At 38.9% G+C, this 14,549-nt stretch overlaps 1 protein-coding gene across 2 annotated transcripts; it reads left to right on the forward strand.

The window, feature by feature from the left end:
- Positions 1–328: 328 nt before the first annotated feature.
- Positions 329–12,179, forward strand: LOC122697840 (chorionic somatomammotropin hormone 1-like). Of its 2 annotated transcripts, XM_043908836.1 has the most exons (5): positions 329–530; positions 6,316–6,497; positions 8,621–8,728; positions 10,942–11,121; positions 11,830–12,179. In XM_043908836.1, the coding sequence occupies exons 1-5, from the start codon at positions 359–361 to the stop codon at positions 12,013–12,015; spliced, it is 828 nt and encodes a 275-aa protein (XP_043764771.1). In that variant the 5' UTR covers positions 329–358; the 3' UTR covers positions 12,016–12,179. The 2 variants fall into 2 exon arrangements, with proteins under 2 accessions (XP_043764771.1, XP_043764772.1); XM_043908837.1 differs by lacking the exon at positions 8,621–8,728.
- The last annotated feature ends 2,370 nt before the right edge of the window (positions 12,180–14,549 follow it).

Genomic DNA, 14,549 nt, shown 5'->3' on the forward strand with positions numbered 1-14,549 from the left:
CCCACCTGTCAATGCAGGAGAGTAAGAGACACCGGTTTGACCCCTGAGTAGGGAAGACCCCCTGGAGGAGGGCATGGCAACCCACTCCAGTGTTCTTGCCTGGCAAATTCTCCTGGACAGAGGAGCCTGGTTGCTATAGTCCGTAGGGTCTCAAAGAGTTGAATACGCCTGAAACAATTTAGCATACCCGCTTAAGGTGTATAGAGATACTGACATTTTTTATTGCTCAGCGCACTGGTCACTCGAAGGCCACCATCACTGTGATCTTTCCCTATTGCTCTTATGCAGGTACCAGCATTGATAAGAGAGAAGAAACAGTGAGAGCTCCACCCCCAGGCTGTGACTGCACACTATTTCTATGGTTGCCAGGTTTTCCTCCTTAGGCATTCCCCACGACAGATTTCCTCCGTTCTGTCCTGTTGGGCCATCTCCCCATCAGCAGCAGTCCTCATCCTGGGATTTCTCTCCAATCCCCATGGCTCCAGCATCCAACCACCGTGGGCACCAGAGGATCAGCGACCTTGTTCAAGGTATATAAGGCCATGGCATTGATTATCTGTGTGGTTCCACTCCATCTGGACTGTCACAGATCAGCTACTTCACTCCAAAAGCCTCAAATGCCTCCCTTCTGCCCAACCAATTGCCCTGAATGCCAGGATCTCTCCCCTGCTTCAGCTCCCTGACCCCCTGGTGCAAACTGGTTCTGCTTGCTTTCTCTTCTCCTTCTTCCCTTAATCCTAGTGAGTTTTGCATGAATCTGTGATTTCCTTTCTAGTGGTCAGGAACTCCTGATACATCTCTAGAGGTACTTAAATCTGCATTAATTCTTTTTTTAACACCACCCTTATAGAGAAGGCGGACAAGAAGAAGCAAATGTAGAAAAATACAGGAAACCTATTGAAAATGTGAGCATTTCTCATTTCCCCAGTACCTCTTTACTCCCCCATCCTGCAACACAAATTAGTGCAGCTCACGTTTTCCTAGACTTTTCTCTGGGTGCAGAGAGTGGGGGACAGTCTCTAGGTGCAGCTTATGGGGCTTCTCATTGTAGTGGCTTTTCTTGTTACAGAGAATGGGCTCCAGGTACTCCAAGTACTACAGACTTCAGTAGTTGTGATATGTGGTCTCAGCACTTGTGGTTCCTAGGCTCTAAAGCAGACTCAATAGTTGTGGTGCATGGTACTAGTCACTCTGTGACATGGGAGAGCCTCCCAGATCAGGAATTGAACTCATGCCTCCTATATTGGTAGGCTGATTCTTTACCACTGAGCTTCCAGCAAAACCCTGTACATGAATTCTAGATGCATCCATGGAGAGAGATGTACTCCGTGTCCACCTACTCCTCCACCATTGTGTTGACCCTAATGTATGTATGTCTTAGAAAAGATTTTCCTTTTCTACTGAGTTCAGTAACAAAGTCATCACCTCACAGGCTTACTGTTTATTTTTTCATAAAGAGCATACATAATTTCCATTCTCTCAGGCAATTTCAATTATACAGCACAATCTTATCCCTTATAGTCACCATGCTCTACATTAGATCCTCAGACCTTATTAAATGAGAATGTGTAACCTTTTACAAATCTCTCCTTATTTTCTGCACCCTCCAACTCTTGGCAATCACTTTCCTGTTCTGTTTCTGAGTTCCAATTTTTTTTAGATTCCAGATAATTGAGATCATATGGTATTTCTCTTTCTCTGTCCTATTTCACTTAGCATCAAGCTCTCGAGTTTTATCCATTTGCCACAAATGATATAATTTCTCCCTTTTAACATGGCTAAATAATATTCACACACATACACACACACATATATATCATATCACATTATTTTAATCTGTTCACCTGTTGATAATATTGAGATTGTTCATTTATCTTGGCTACTGTGAATAATGCTTCAATGAACATAGAAGTACAAATATCTCTTTAAGATAATGATTTCATTTCCTTTGAATATATATCCAAAAGTAGGATTGTGGTTTCGTTTTAGTCATTAAGTTGTGTCCAACTCCTGAAACATCAGGGACTGTAGCCTGCCAGGTTCCTCTGTCCATGGGGTTCTCCAGGCAAGAATACTGAAATGGGTTGCCATTTCCTTCTCCAGAGGATCTTACCAACTCAGGAATTGAACCTGGGTCTTTGAGGTAAGCTTTGAGCTTTGACGTAAGCCAGAAGTAGGATTAATGGATCATATAACATTACTCTTTTAAATTTCTTGAGGAATCTGCACAGTTGTTTTCCATGGGAGTTGCACCAATTCACACTCCCAGCACCAGTGCACAAGACCTACTGCTTCTCCATACCCTCATCAACACATGTTATTAATATTTCTTATCTTTTTGCTAATGGCCATTCTAACAGGTATGGGGTGATATCGCTTGTGCTTTTGGTTTGCATTTTCCTGGTAATTATTGATGTTGAGTATCTTGTCATATACCTCTTGGCCATCTGCATGTCTTATGTAGGGGGGAAATGTCTATTCCATAAAGCTGTAGCATATTTTTTGTATACTGTATTCGGATATACAAAACTCAGTTGCCTATCCATACACCAATAGCAAGCTATGAAAGAGAAATAAAGAAAACTATAAATATATAAAGTAATCAAAATAGAATGGCATTTGCATAAAAACATATACACAGGTCAACAGGCCAGAACAGAGAATCCAGAAAGAAGCACACACCCATGTATTGTCAATTAATGTATGACAAAAGAACCAAGAATACCCAATGGGAAAGGATGGTCTCCTCAATAAATGGTAGTGGGAGAACAGGATAGTTGTATGCAAAAAATTAAACTGTACCAAAAATGGATTAAAAAGTTTAACATAAGACCTTAAACCATAAAACTTCTAGAAGAAAACATTGAGAGAATCTCCTTGACATATGTCTGCAATATTTCTTCTTTTGTTTGACACAAAAAGCAAAGGCAGCAACTGCAAACATAAATAAGCGGGACCACATCAAACTCAGAAGCTTCTGCACAGCAAAGGAACCCATCAACAAATCAAATGACAACCTATGGAATGAAGGGAAATATTTGCAAATCACATATTTGATAAGGTCTTAATATCCAAAACTATGTGAGATTCATACAACCAAAGAGCAAAAAATGCAAATAACCCAAATTTTTAAAAAATCAAAGGGAGAATAACGGTTTTGTTAAATATGGAGATGAGAGACAGAGCAATCTTTTCCTACCAGAACAACAAAAGCCTATGTCTTCCTTGCATTGCTTCCTTTCATGTCCACTTACCATTTTGGCGATTATAGTTCTCAGTGCACATCCTTCATCAAAAGCAATCACCCCACAGGAAGCTCTAATATGTGCTAGGAATAGCCCTACTGTACAAAAGCTAACATTTACACAGTTACTAATGAGACATATAAAGAGCAAGGTAATTGTCAGTGTTTGCCACTCCATTGTTCTGTATATTCTATCTCAAAATTGAACCACTTAGTAATGAAACATGAGTTAGGGGATCTCAATAATATTTGGATAGAAAATGTTTTAAAAATGGGAGCATTTATGGATTATAATTTGGGGGGATTTATTATTACTATTTTGATTGTATTAATTATCTGCTACATCAGGTTCAGAATTTATTATAAATATTAATACCAATGTAAAGACACATAGTACTGAAGTTACAGCAGCTGGAAAAAGACAAAGACAAAATATGAGGCAGGAAGTGAAATTATAGAAAGTCCAGAATGGTATCGAAATAAGGGGCAGTATTGCATAGAGAGAAAGCCAACTTCTCAAAGTTGCCTGAGGCACCAAGAACAGTCAGATGTGAGAATCCAGATTAATTTGAATACCAGAAACTGGACCAAAAGGAAAATGAAGTTCAGAAAAATATGGTGATACTAAAAGCCAAAATTTAGACAGCAAGAGGATAGGGTAGGACAGCTGTAGATACTGAAATTCAGGAATGTATGAAAGCAAATACATTAACAAGCATCAGGAAAAACAAAGAACAAAAGGGTCTGAAAAATAAACCATCAAGAGCCTGGGTAGTCTGATCAAAAGAACAAGAGAATCAATAGGAAAACCAAAGTACAAACACTTGTGTAAACAGGAGAACCAGATGATGCTCAGGAGAGAAAGTGTGGGACTTAGTGGACCAGAGAACAGAAGATTCCAGCATCAAGAACACAAACTCTGGAGCAGGGCTCATATCTATTCATTTCTGGGAAGAGCCCCAATTTCAATGCTTGGGCACAATAGCACCTAAAATTGTTATAGGTAGAGAGTATAGATTGATGGGAAACAGTGGAAACAGTGGCTGACTTTTATTTTGGGGGGCTCCAAAATCACTGCAGATGGTGATTGCAGCCATGAAATTAAAATATGCTTACTCCTTGGAAGGAAAGTTATGTCCAACCTAGAATGACCAGCATGTGACCAACCAATACTGATTATGATCAACCAATATGACCAGCATATTAAAAAGCAGACATTACTTTGTCAACAAAGGTCCATCTAGTCAAGCCTATGGTTTTTCCAGTAGTCATGTGTGGATGTGAAAGTTGGACTATAAAGAAAGCTGAGTGCCGAAGAATTGATGCTTTTGAACTGTGGTGTCGGAGAAGACTCTTGAGAGTCCCTTGGACTGCAAGGAGATCCAACCAGTCCATCCTAAAGGAGATCGGTCCTGGGTGTTCATTGGAAGGACTGATGTTGAAGCTGAAACTCCAATACCTTGGCCACCTGATGCAAAGAGGTGACTCATCTGAAAAGACCCTGATGCTGGGAGAGATTGAGAGCAGGAGGAGAAGGGGACGACAGAGCATGAGATGGTTGGATGGCATCACTGACTCAATGGACATGAGTTTGGGTGAACCCCTGGGAGTTGGCGATGGACAGGGTGGCCTGGCGTGCTGCAGTTAATGGGGTTGCAAAGAGTCAGACACAACTGAGTGACTGAACTGAACTGAACTGAACACTGAGAAAAGGACAAAAGTGTTTATCAGTTTATTTTGCTCATTCAACTACAAGTTTAATGCATAGTTATCCACTGATAATTGATTCCTTCAGTTACAGTGTGGATAATACACTGAGCTCCTCTTCAGTCATATATTGGATATTTAGGTATGTTATATAATCACAAAATTATATTTTAACAGAAAAAAATGTCATATAGTTAGCCGTCTTCCAATAAATGATCAATTACATTCGGATTTATGATATTCTTCTGTCCTTCAGTTCAGTTCAGTTCAAGTCACTCAGTTGTGTCCGACTCTCTGCGACTGCATAAACTGCAGCATGCCAGGCTTCCCTGTCCATCACCAACTCCTGAAGCTTGCTCAAACTCATGTCCATTGACTCGGTGAGGCTATCCAACCATCTCATCCTCTGTTGACCCCTTCTCCACCTGCCTTCAATCTTGCCCAGCATCAGGGTCTTCTCCAATGAGTCAATTCTTTGCATCAGGTGGCCAAAGTATTGGAGCTTCAGCAACAGTCCTTCCAATCAATATTCAGGACTGATTTCCTTTATGATTGACTGGTTTGATCTCCTTGCAGTCCAAGGAACTCTCAAAAGCCTTCTCCAACACTACAGTTCAAAAACATCAATTCTTCGGCGCTCAGCTTTCTTTATTGTCCAGTTCTCACATCCATACATGACTATTGTAACAACCACAGCTATACTTATTGCCTCCTATATAGTCTAATTTTGAAAAAGCACAAAGTTCCATGTAGGAATTAAGTGCATATTTATCTTTATGCATAACACAAGCATATACACACAGAAATATATGTACACAAATATGCCTGTGTTATATGAACTCTTATTCTCCTTGCTTGTCCCAATAAGCTTAGATGTTCAGAGATATAGTCCCACAATTCTCCAACTTAATTCTGCTTTTTGAGAAACACTTCTTTTACTTTCATCATCTAATTTTAAATAACCGTTTTACTCTTAGATACCACGGCACTATACAACTCAGAGAAGAGAAAACCTTAAAAATTCTGATGTTCTTCTTCTTTAGTCCCTAAGTGATGTCCAACTCTTTGCAACCCCATGGACTGCAGTATGCCAGGCTTCCCTGTCCTTCACTATCTCCCGGAGTTTGCTCAAACTCTTGTCCATTATGTTGGTAATGCTATCTAACCTTCTCATCCTCTGTTGCCCCATTCTCCTTCTGCCCTCAATCTTTCCTAGCATCAGGGTCTTTTCCAATGAGTTGGCTCATTGGATCAAATTCTGCTCAGGGCAACAGGGAGAGATGAGGCTTCCCTGGACAGGATGGCTTTTGCTAACCTCAGGCTAATACATCATCTCAGAGTGGCTCATGTTTTTATTTATGCAGGGTCCTGCCTGCTCCTGCTGCTGGTGGTGTCAAATCCACTCTTGTGCCAGGGTGAGGACTATGCACCATACTGTAAAAACCAAACTGGCGAGTGCCGGATTCCCCTTCAAAACCTGTTTGACACTGCAACCATGGTGGCTAACTACAACCGAAGGCTCGCCAGGGAAATGTTCGATGAATTTGTAAGTACTGTACTTCTTGCTTATTTCCATAAGAAACCTTGGTGAAAGTGAGTGGACTATGTTATCCTTTAAACAAGAAGGCTGCATCAGCCAAACTTCAAATAACACACTTCCTAAGTCAAACATGTCATCAGCTCATAAGATGTGTAAATCGAAGAAAGGATTAATTTCATGATATGTCAAAGATTCTTAGAGTGAAATATCTGATTCAATTTCTTTTCATTAATTTTAATTTTTAAATTTCCAAAATAAGTTTAAAGCACCTGTATTTGTCATCTTGAAGGTGTGTGTTAGTCGCTCAGTCGTGTCCTACTCTTTGTGACCCCATGAACTGTGGCACTCCAGGCAAGAATACTGGGGTGGCTTACCATGCTCTTCTCCAGGGGATCTTCCCAACCCAGGGATTGAACCGATGTCTCCTGCATTGCAGGCAGAGTCTTTACCACCTGAGCCACCAGGGAAGCTTGGAGTCCCATTAAATAATACCATAGACTCAGAGGATTAAACAATAGAAACCCATTTCCTCACAGCTCTGGGGACTAAAGGTCCCAGATCAGGGCACCAGCAAGGTCAGGTTCTGGTAAGAACTCTCTCTTCCCAGGATGGCTTCTCCCTGTGTTCTCACAGGTTGAGGGAGTGGGAAAGAGAGACAGAGACAGAGACACAGAGACAAAAGAGAAATCTCTCTGGTGTTTCTCCTCATGAAGACACTAATCCTACTTGATCAGTGTCCCACCCTATGAGCTCATTTAACCTTAATCTTCATAAAGGCCCTTTTCCAACCACAGTACATACTGAATCCATGTCAGGAAAACAAAATGATGATAGTTTTTTTAATGCTACTAAACATTGTTTTGTCTTCCCGGATAGCTCAGTTGGTAAAGAATCCACCTGCAATGTGGGAGACCCTGGTTCAATTCCTGGGTAGGGAATATCCCCTGGAGAACTGATAGGCTACCCACTCCAGTGTTCTTGGGCTTTCCTTATGGCTCAACTGGTAAAGAATTTGCCTGCAATGCGGGAGACCTGGATTTGATCCCTGGATTGGGAAGATCCCCTGGAGAATGGAAAGGCTACCCACTCCAGTATTCTGGCCTGGAGTATTCCATGGACAACTCCATGGTGTCGCAAACAGTTGGACACAGCTGAGTGACTTTCACTTCAAACATTGCTCTAAGATTGGCAATGAATAGGTTTAGAAGTACAATAGAAGGATTGGTTTAGAATTGGAACCAATTATTCTTTCTGATGAAAGTATTTTGGAAGTTGTCTTTCAGATTACTCAAGTAGCCCTATGTAGAGCAGACACTGATAAAAAATCATGCTCATGTTTCTATTAAATTCATGTAGTTCTTTTTACTCAGTAGTTTTTCTGTCATCCTCCATCTTTGACTGCTATTTTTTTTCAAATCTTCCAAGTAATCTCTTTAAATGTTCATAACTTCCTCCAGATTACTTTTTCTCTATCCATGTGTTAGCTGATTTTTGCTGTTCTTATTCTAAGTCCATTGCTTAGTATTTCCTATACTTTTAAGCAATGCTTTTCTAACTTACTATTTTGTCATCATCAACAACATTGTATTCTGCATCTATGGTGAACACTAAACTATAGGTGTGTGGATTCAGAGCTTAATCAGAGGAAAGTTATAATTTTATAACTCCTATTAAGGGAGTATATTGTTTCTAACCCACAGTAAACAAGATATTATATGACTACATATTGGTACATATGTATTATATTTTGTTCAAATACTAAAAAAAAAGATACTTAATAAAACATTAAATATTTGATATTTGTGGTAATTTTAGTGTTTGCTGTCCTAATATTAACTGGAAAGGATGAAATTAAACCTGGGAAGAGCAAAGGAGGGAAGAGTTTCAAGTTTATAAAAATTAGGTGAAAAACAAAAACAATTGTTTATAGTGATAATGGGAAGAAATAAAGGAAATAAAGAAAATAAATAAATAAATAAAAGAAATAAAGGAAAAAGAATGATGTTCAATTATGTAACTCTCATTAAAAAAATTATACATCTATCAGCTGTGTTAATATTCTGGTAATGAATTCATTTATTGAATGCCGAAATAACCATAAGGAATTGAATGTGCTTGATCACTCCCAGGGTAAGCAGTACGGCCAGAGAAAAAACTTAACTCCCAAGGTCCTCAGCAGCTGCCACACTACATCCATCACCACCCCTGAAAACAAAGAAGAAGCTGAAAATACAGAGGTGAGGATTTTATCTGGGTTTTTCACCCAAGCAACTGAGACAGTACACTCGTGTTACTAGGCTTTAGATTATTAGAGTAATGGTAACTGCACTTGCAGAGAAATGTGGAGGAATACTAAGCAATCAAAGAGAAATTACATTATGTAGTTGATAACGTATGAATAGAATCAAGTGATGACTAAAGATCTGTCAGTTCAGTTCAATTCAGTCGCTCAGTCGTGTCTGACTCTTTGCGACCCCATGAATCGAAGCTCGCCAGGCCTCCCTGTCCATCACCAACACCCCCAACACCCAGAGTTTACTCAAACTCATGCCCATCGAGTCGGTGATGCCATCCAGCCATCTCATCCTCTGTCATCCCCTTCTCTTTCTGCCCCAAAGATCTGTAGTAGCAAATAAATAACAGATCTATAAATTCCCATGCAGATAACCTTAGTTTAATCAACGCATTAGGCCCAGGATTGCAGCTATTATACTGTATGAAAGCATGGGCTGAACAAAAATTCTATGTGTAAAATATAAGGTTGGCAGAATTCATGGATATATAAGAAACACAGTTTTGAGTATTCCCTGTGACCAGTGACACCTATGTGAGAGTCACTCCTACACTACACCATTAGAGACATTGCTTCTGACTTTCAAGACTCTCCTCATTCTTCTGCTTCTCTGAAACCTACTTCATTTATCATTCTCAATGATTCCTCTGTCACTTTTATTCTTAATTATGAGTCTCCTCCCCAAATGTCCTATAAAATATTATGTTTTGCTTCTTATGGTTGCAACAATTGTCTCTGTTCTGATGTAAACACAGTCTACAAATTGAACCTCAATCATTAATCCCAGCTCCAACTTTTTTTCATTTTAATTGCTCATTTCTGATTCCCACATTAACCACAATCCTAACATTATTTAAAATATTTTCACATACATCTTCTCTTAAATACAATCTGTTCTCTTACTAAAACTTTATTAATAATATCAACATTCTTTCTATCTGCTCAGCATCTTAATAATGGAGATGATAAAATGAAGGAAGAAGGTCAAGGATAAGGAGGATGTTTTTAATGAATTTAAAATAAACTTAAAATTTATTGAGGGCTATTACACTGCCATACAATTTACAAAGTGCTCTGTGTTCATTACTGTGCTTAATCCTTACAAAAAATCCTGTAGCACAGTGACTGTTATTACACTACCTGAGATGAAGAAACCAAGGCTCAGAAAAATTAAGAGATTTGCACACATCACACAGGTAATAAGCAGTGAGTCTAGGTTTCATACAACTCAGAGCTCTCACTCTTCATCTTTAAGCTACGAAGCCCCCTTGAAAACTATGCTGCTCTCACCCTAGACTCTGTATTTCACTACAGCTCCTTGGTCTCCCATTATATTTCTATTGCAGTGTCTATTCGCTTCTCTGCTCTTCATTTCCTGTACCACTAAATTATTTCATGCCCATAAGGAAATCAAGCCATTAATTAGAGATACTCAACCCCTGAGAGTTTCATGCCCAATCCTTGTAGTAGTGAACTGAATGGGGGGGGGCCCTCCATTGTGAATCCCACTGATGCTGTTACTAAGAACAATACTGTGCCTTTTTCTGCCCCTACTCATGTCAATAGAAAGACTGCTCTGATAGCAAAAGGGACTGCTGTTGGTATGGATTGAAGAAAATGTATTTAAGAATTTCATGTCTTCTTCATTATCTCTTTGTTCAAATATCATAAAACTACCAATCAGAAAATGAATTAATGAAGGATTTGATTCATTAATACAAATGAATCATTGGGTGAAAATGATGTGGGCATGGGTAGGATCCACGTTTCCTGGGTCAGGTAGTCTAGGCACATATTGAGCTCCAAAAAAATATTTAGATTTCTCTCCCTGAACAAGCAAAGCATTCAAATATAAAAGAACTCACTGAGGAGATGGTTGAATTTCAGAGGGAAAAAGAAAACATTTCATGTTCTAAATTAGAATTCATCAAAAGGATTATTTAAATGACACTTTTTTTTTAAGAATTTCAGCAAAGTATAAACTAATAGTATACATTTTATAATTTTATATCCTTAACATCTTTAAAAACTTTGCATACACAGAGGAATAATAAAGGGTTTTTTTATATGCTCAGCCTTGCTGAGCGAAAATCACATGTTACCAAGCCCACTGAATTTTGTTTATTTTAATGAGATTGTTTTCCTGTGGTTGCTTAGGACAAAATCCTTTTTAGGTTGGTAGTCAGTTTGCTCCACTCGTGGGATGAACCTCTGCATCACCTAGTCACAGAGCTACTGCGCTTGAAAGAAGCCTCACCTGATCTCTTGTCAAAGGCTGCAGAGATTGAGGAAAAGACCAAAGTACTTCTAGAAGGTGTGGAAGAGATACAAAAAAGGGTGAGCCATCTCCTGAAGCCTTCTTTGCTTTCCTCATGAATGAAAGATGACCTCCGTATTGAGGAACGAGTTTTGAAACATCTCACTTTATAAGGACAAGATTCAGGCCTTCTATATTCTAATTGCTGTTATATAAAGTGAGAGCTTAATCATTCATAATGCTAGATTCTTTTTTTTTTTTTTTTTTAATTTTTTTATTAGTTGGAGGCTAATTACTTCACAACATTTCAGTGGGTTTTGTAATGCTAGATTCTATTGTAAGTGAATTAGAATTCAACTACAATTTTTGACAGGTGCAGCATTTCCTGCATTGCACATAATTCCACCAAAAGCTAGCCTCTTGCTGGGCACATGTGGTTGAAATACTTTCATGGGTAAGAGAATTGAAGCACAGAATGTGTAAGATCAATGTTTTCTTCAAAGCAACCCAGGTGATCTGATACTGATTGTCTGTTCATATTCTTTCTTTGTCCTCTTCAAAGCAAAGGATGAGGATGGGAAGAAAGGAAAGAGAAAGTCAAAACCAAACTCATACTTGAGTTCTGCTTCTTGATTTTAGATTGCTAATAGATTTTCCATACACTGGCTCCAAATCTATGTCTAGATAGTTTCATAAGTCTTCCCCAATCTTAATTTGATAATAAGAAGGAACAAAGAAGGGCAAATACTAATAACACTCATAAAATTCATTATCTTTTGGGTACTTAGGTTCATCCTGAAGAGCAGGAGAAGGAGACCTCCTATCCAGTGTGGTCAGAACTCTCCTCCCTGATGTCGGAAGATGATGATGTGAACAAAACTACTTTTTATAAAATGTTCCACTGCCTACAAAGGGATTCAAGTAAAATTGAAACCTACCTCCAGATGCTGAAGTGCCGATACACCACATGCTAAGCCCACAACTATCCCAGCCAATCCTGAGATGGTTAGTGATGATCCATCCCGTTGCAAGCTTCTTTGAATTTTATAGCTATTTAATGCATGTTTGGGTGTAATGGGTCTCATCTGAAACAAAATAAACACAGACTCTGTAGAGATGTCAAAATCTAAGAAGGAAATTTGTCAATGTTTTTATCTTCATTTAATAGAAAATCAAAAGAAAATCCATCCCTACCTCTGAGAGAAAGAATTTCCTATTAAAACTTGTCACAAATAGCAGGAACTGACATGACAAAGACCATTAAAGAGCTTACTAAAGAACCACACAAAATTATGCTGGGTCAAGTTATAAGAAACAAAGAATTAGATAATTACTCATTGTGCTCGTCATGCTACCAAGAAGACTGAATTCTGAGAATTCTTTATGAAAGCAAGCCACAAAGTGTCAGCTGATTCTTACATTGTCACAGTGTTACAACAGACAATATAATTGCTTTGTAGGTGGCTACCTAAATAGAATGAGGTTTACCAAACTGCCTAAAAATTGTTAGGATGCTGTCTTAGTCCTCCTGGGCTGCTGTGACAAAATATCATAGAATTATAAACAATAAAAATGGATTTTCACAGTGTGATCAGATAAGGCCTCTTTTCATCACACACTTCTTACTATATCCTCACATCAGGGAAAGGGCTAGAGAAACTCCGTGTGCCTCTTATATATAAAAGCAGTCATCTCATCCAGGAGGCTCCATCCTTCATCACCTCAATAACTTCATCACCTCCCAAAGGCCCCACCTATGAAACACCTTCATCATGGGAGTCAGGATTTCAACATATGAAAATTCTTGGCAACACAAAGTTTGAAACCATAGCAGACACAAAGGTGAACTGGCTCCATCCTCCTCCAGTGGCTGTCTTCACCCACACTCCACTGCATCCTCATTTCCTGCATCATCTTGCAAAAATTCCATACATTCTATCACTCTGGGTTTAACAACTCTAGCTTAGTTAAGTGTCACCTGCCCCCCGCCTGGGGAGTCTGGACAATTGTCCAACTGGTCACATAGAAACCAAGTAGATAAGAAAGCTGGATTCATAAACACATTTATCTGAGAATTGAGATACCATTCTCTCTTCCTTATAGAGTAACTATCCTTGTCAGTAATTATTTGGCCTTACACACATGCCCTAGTAGGTCCCCAAATTATAAAATCCTCCAAATAGACTGAGTCTCTACTGAGACTGGAGCAGTGTGACTGGATTAGGGTTGCTCAGCTTGTTCAACAGCCTCCAAGCAACCTGGTATGAGGGCCAATCTCTTGACTGGCTCTCCTAAGATTCAGTGATGTTGCTGGGCTGGTTTTGCAACATGTTAGGGCTTTAGCAGTAATTCCTAGTAAACAGAAAATGGGAAATAAAAAGGTAGAAGGGAAAGGGGGGTGAAGAAGAAAGAAGAAGAGAAAGACAGAAGGAAGGAAAAGCAGCAAAGGGAAAGTGAGTAAAAGACTTGGGTAGTGAAGGATGAAATGCTGTTAAAACACTTTATTTTTAAAGACCCAAATATTTATGCTTTTCTTTAATGTCCTAAAAGCAAATATCTCATAATCCCTTTTATTTCCATTTTCTCTTCTCTCCTCATTTTTCTGAAATTGCCCTTTATATTAGGAGTATTCTTTTGTTGCTACTAATTGCCACAGTTCTAGAGATGAACAAAGCTTGGCAACTCTTCAGGGCAGAATCCAGGCAACTTTTCTTCTGTTATGCAAAGACAACTTTCACCCACATACAGGAACACTGTCCAGCAAAACCAACCTCTTCCCTCATAGGCAGGGTTATTCTTGCCTGAGTCCTGCCCCTGCCTCTACCTGGGATGACCCAAACCTTTCAGAACATGACAGAATACTCTGCCCCAAACAAATCTATCAATCCCTCTTTTGACTCCTTCATGCATATAAAATGTCAGCTTTCTTCTATTTTCACTTTCTTCTTTCAAAAGGCAAAAGTCCATGAAAAAACACTGAATGCACTTTCTAAGTCATTTACTACCAAAAACATCTAATTCTACTGTGTTACTTGCTTAACTTTCTTTCATTCAATGTCTAGATATTTCAAGCAGAGAGGATGGTATTTATTAGAGGGGAAATTTGGCAATAAGGGGGATAATGCAATTGTAGGAAAGATACACTCACCAATAGATCACACACATCTTCATGTATTTGTCTCTTATAAAATTTATGTCAATCATAAATTTAGGATTTTAGATCAATGACAGAGGTGGTGACATTGAGAGTGCTGTCCTTGCTTGATAGTGACATATAAGCTGAATACTGTAGATTTCAGACAATATTGAACAGAGCCATAGATATTCTGTAGAGTCAGTCAGGGAAAGCCAAAGAAGGGATATCTGGACAGGATTTAACAATCACTCCCTTGCCATACAGAAATCATCAATTTTTCCCTCTTTTACAGATTTCCATGTAAGATTACATTTGAAGAAATGGCCCTGCTATATCAAGAATAATGGCGGTGGCTATCAAATGGAAACAAAC

This window comes from Cervus elaphus, chromosome 7, assembly GCF_910594005.1.
Source record: "Cervus elaphus chromosome 7, mCerEla1.1, whole genome shotgun sequence".
In the NCBI taxonomy this organism is placed as follows: Eukaryota; Metazoa; Chordata; class Mammalia; order Artiodactyla; family Cervidae; genus Cervus; species Cervus elaphus.

What these genes read in the sequence shown, in the direction of transcription:
- LOC122697840 (XM_043908836.1), top strand. Translation starts at nt 359, where the DNA reads ATGGTTGCCAGGTTTTCCTCCTTAGGCATTCCCCACGACAGATTTCCT. An exon ending in GATCAGCGACCTTGTTCAAG is followed by an intron (nt 531 to 6,315) that starts GTATATAAGGCC and finishes TTATTTATGCAG; the next exon opens with GGTCCTGCCTGCTCCTGCTG. An exon ending in GGGAAATGTTCGATGAATTT is followed by an intron (nt 6,498 to 8,620) that starts GTAAGTACTGTA and finishes GATCACTCCCAG; the next exon opens with GGTAAGCAGTACGGCCAGAG.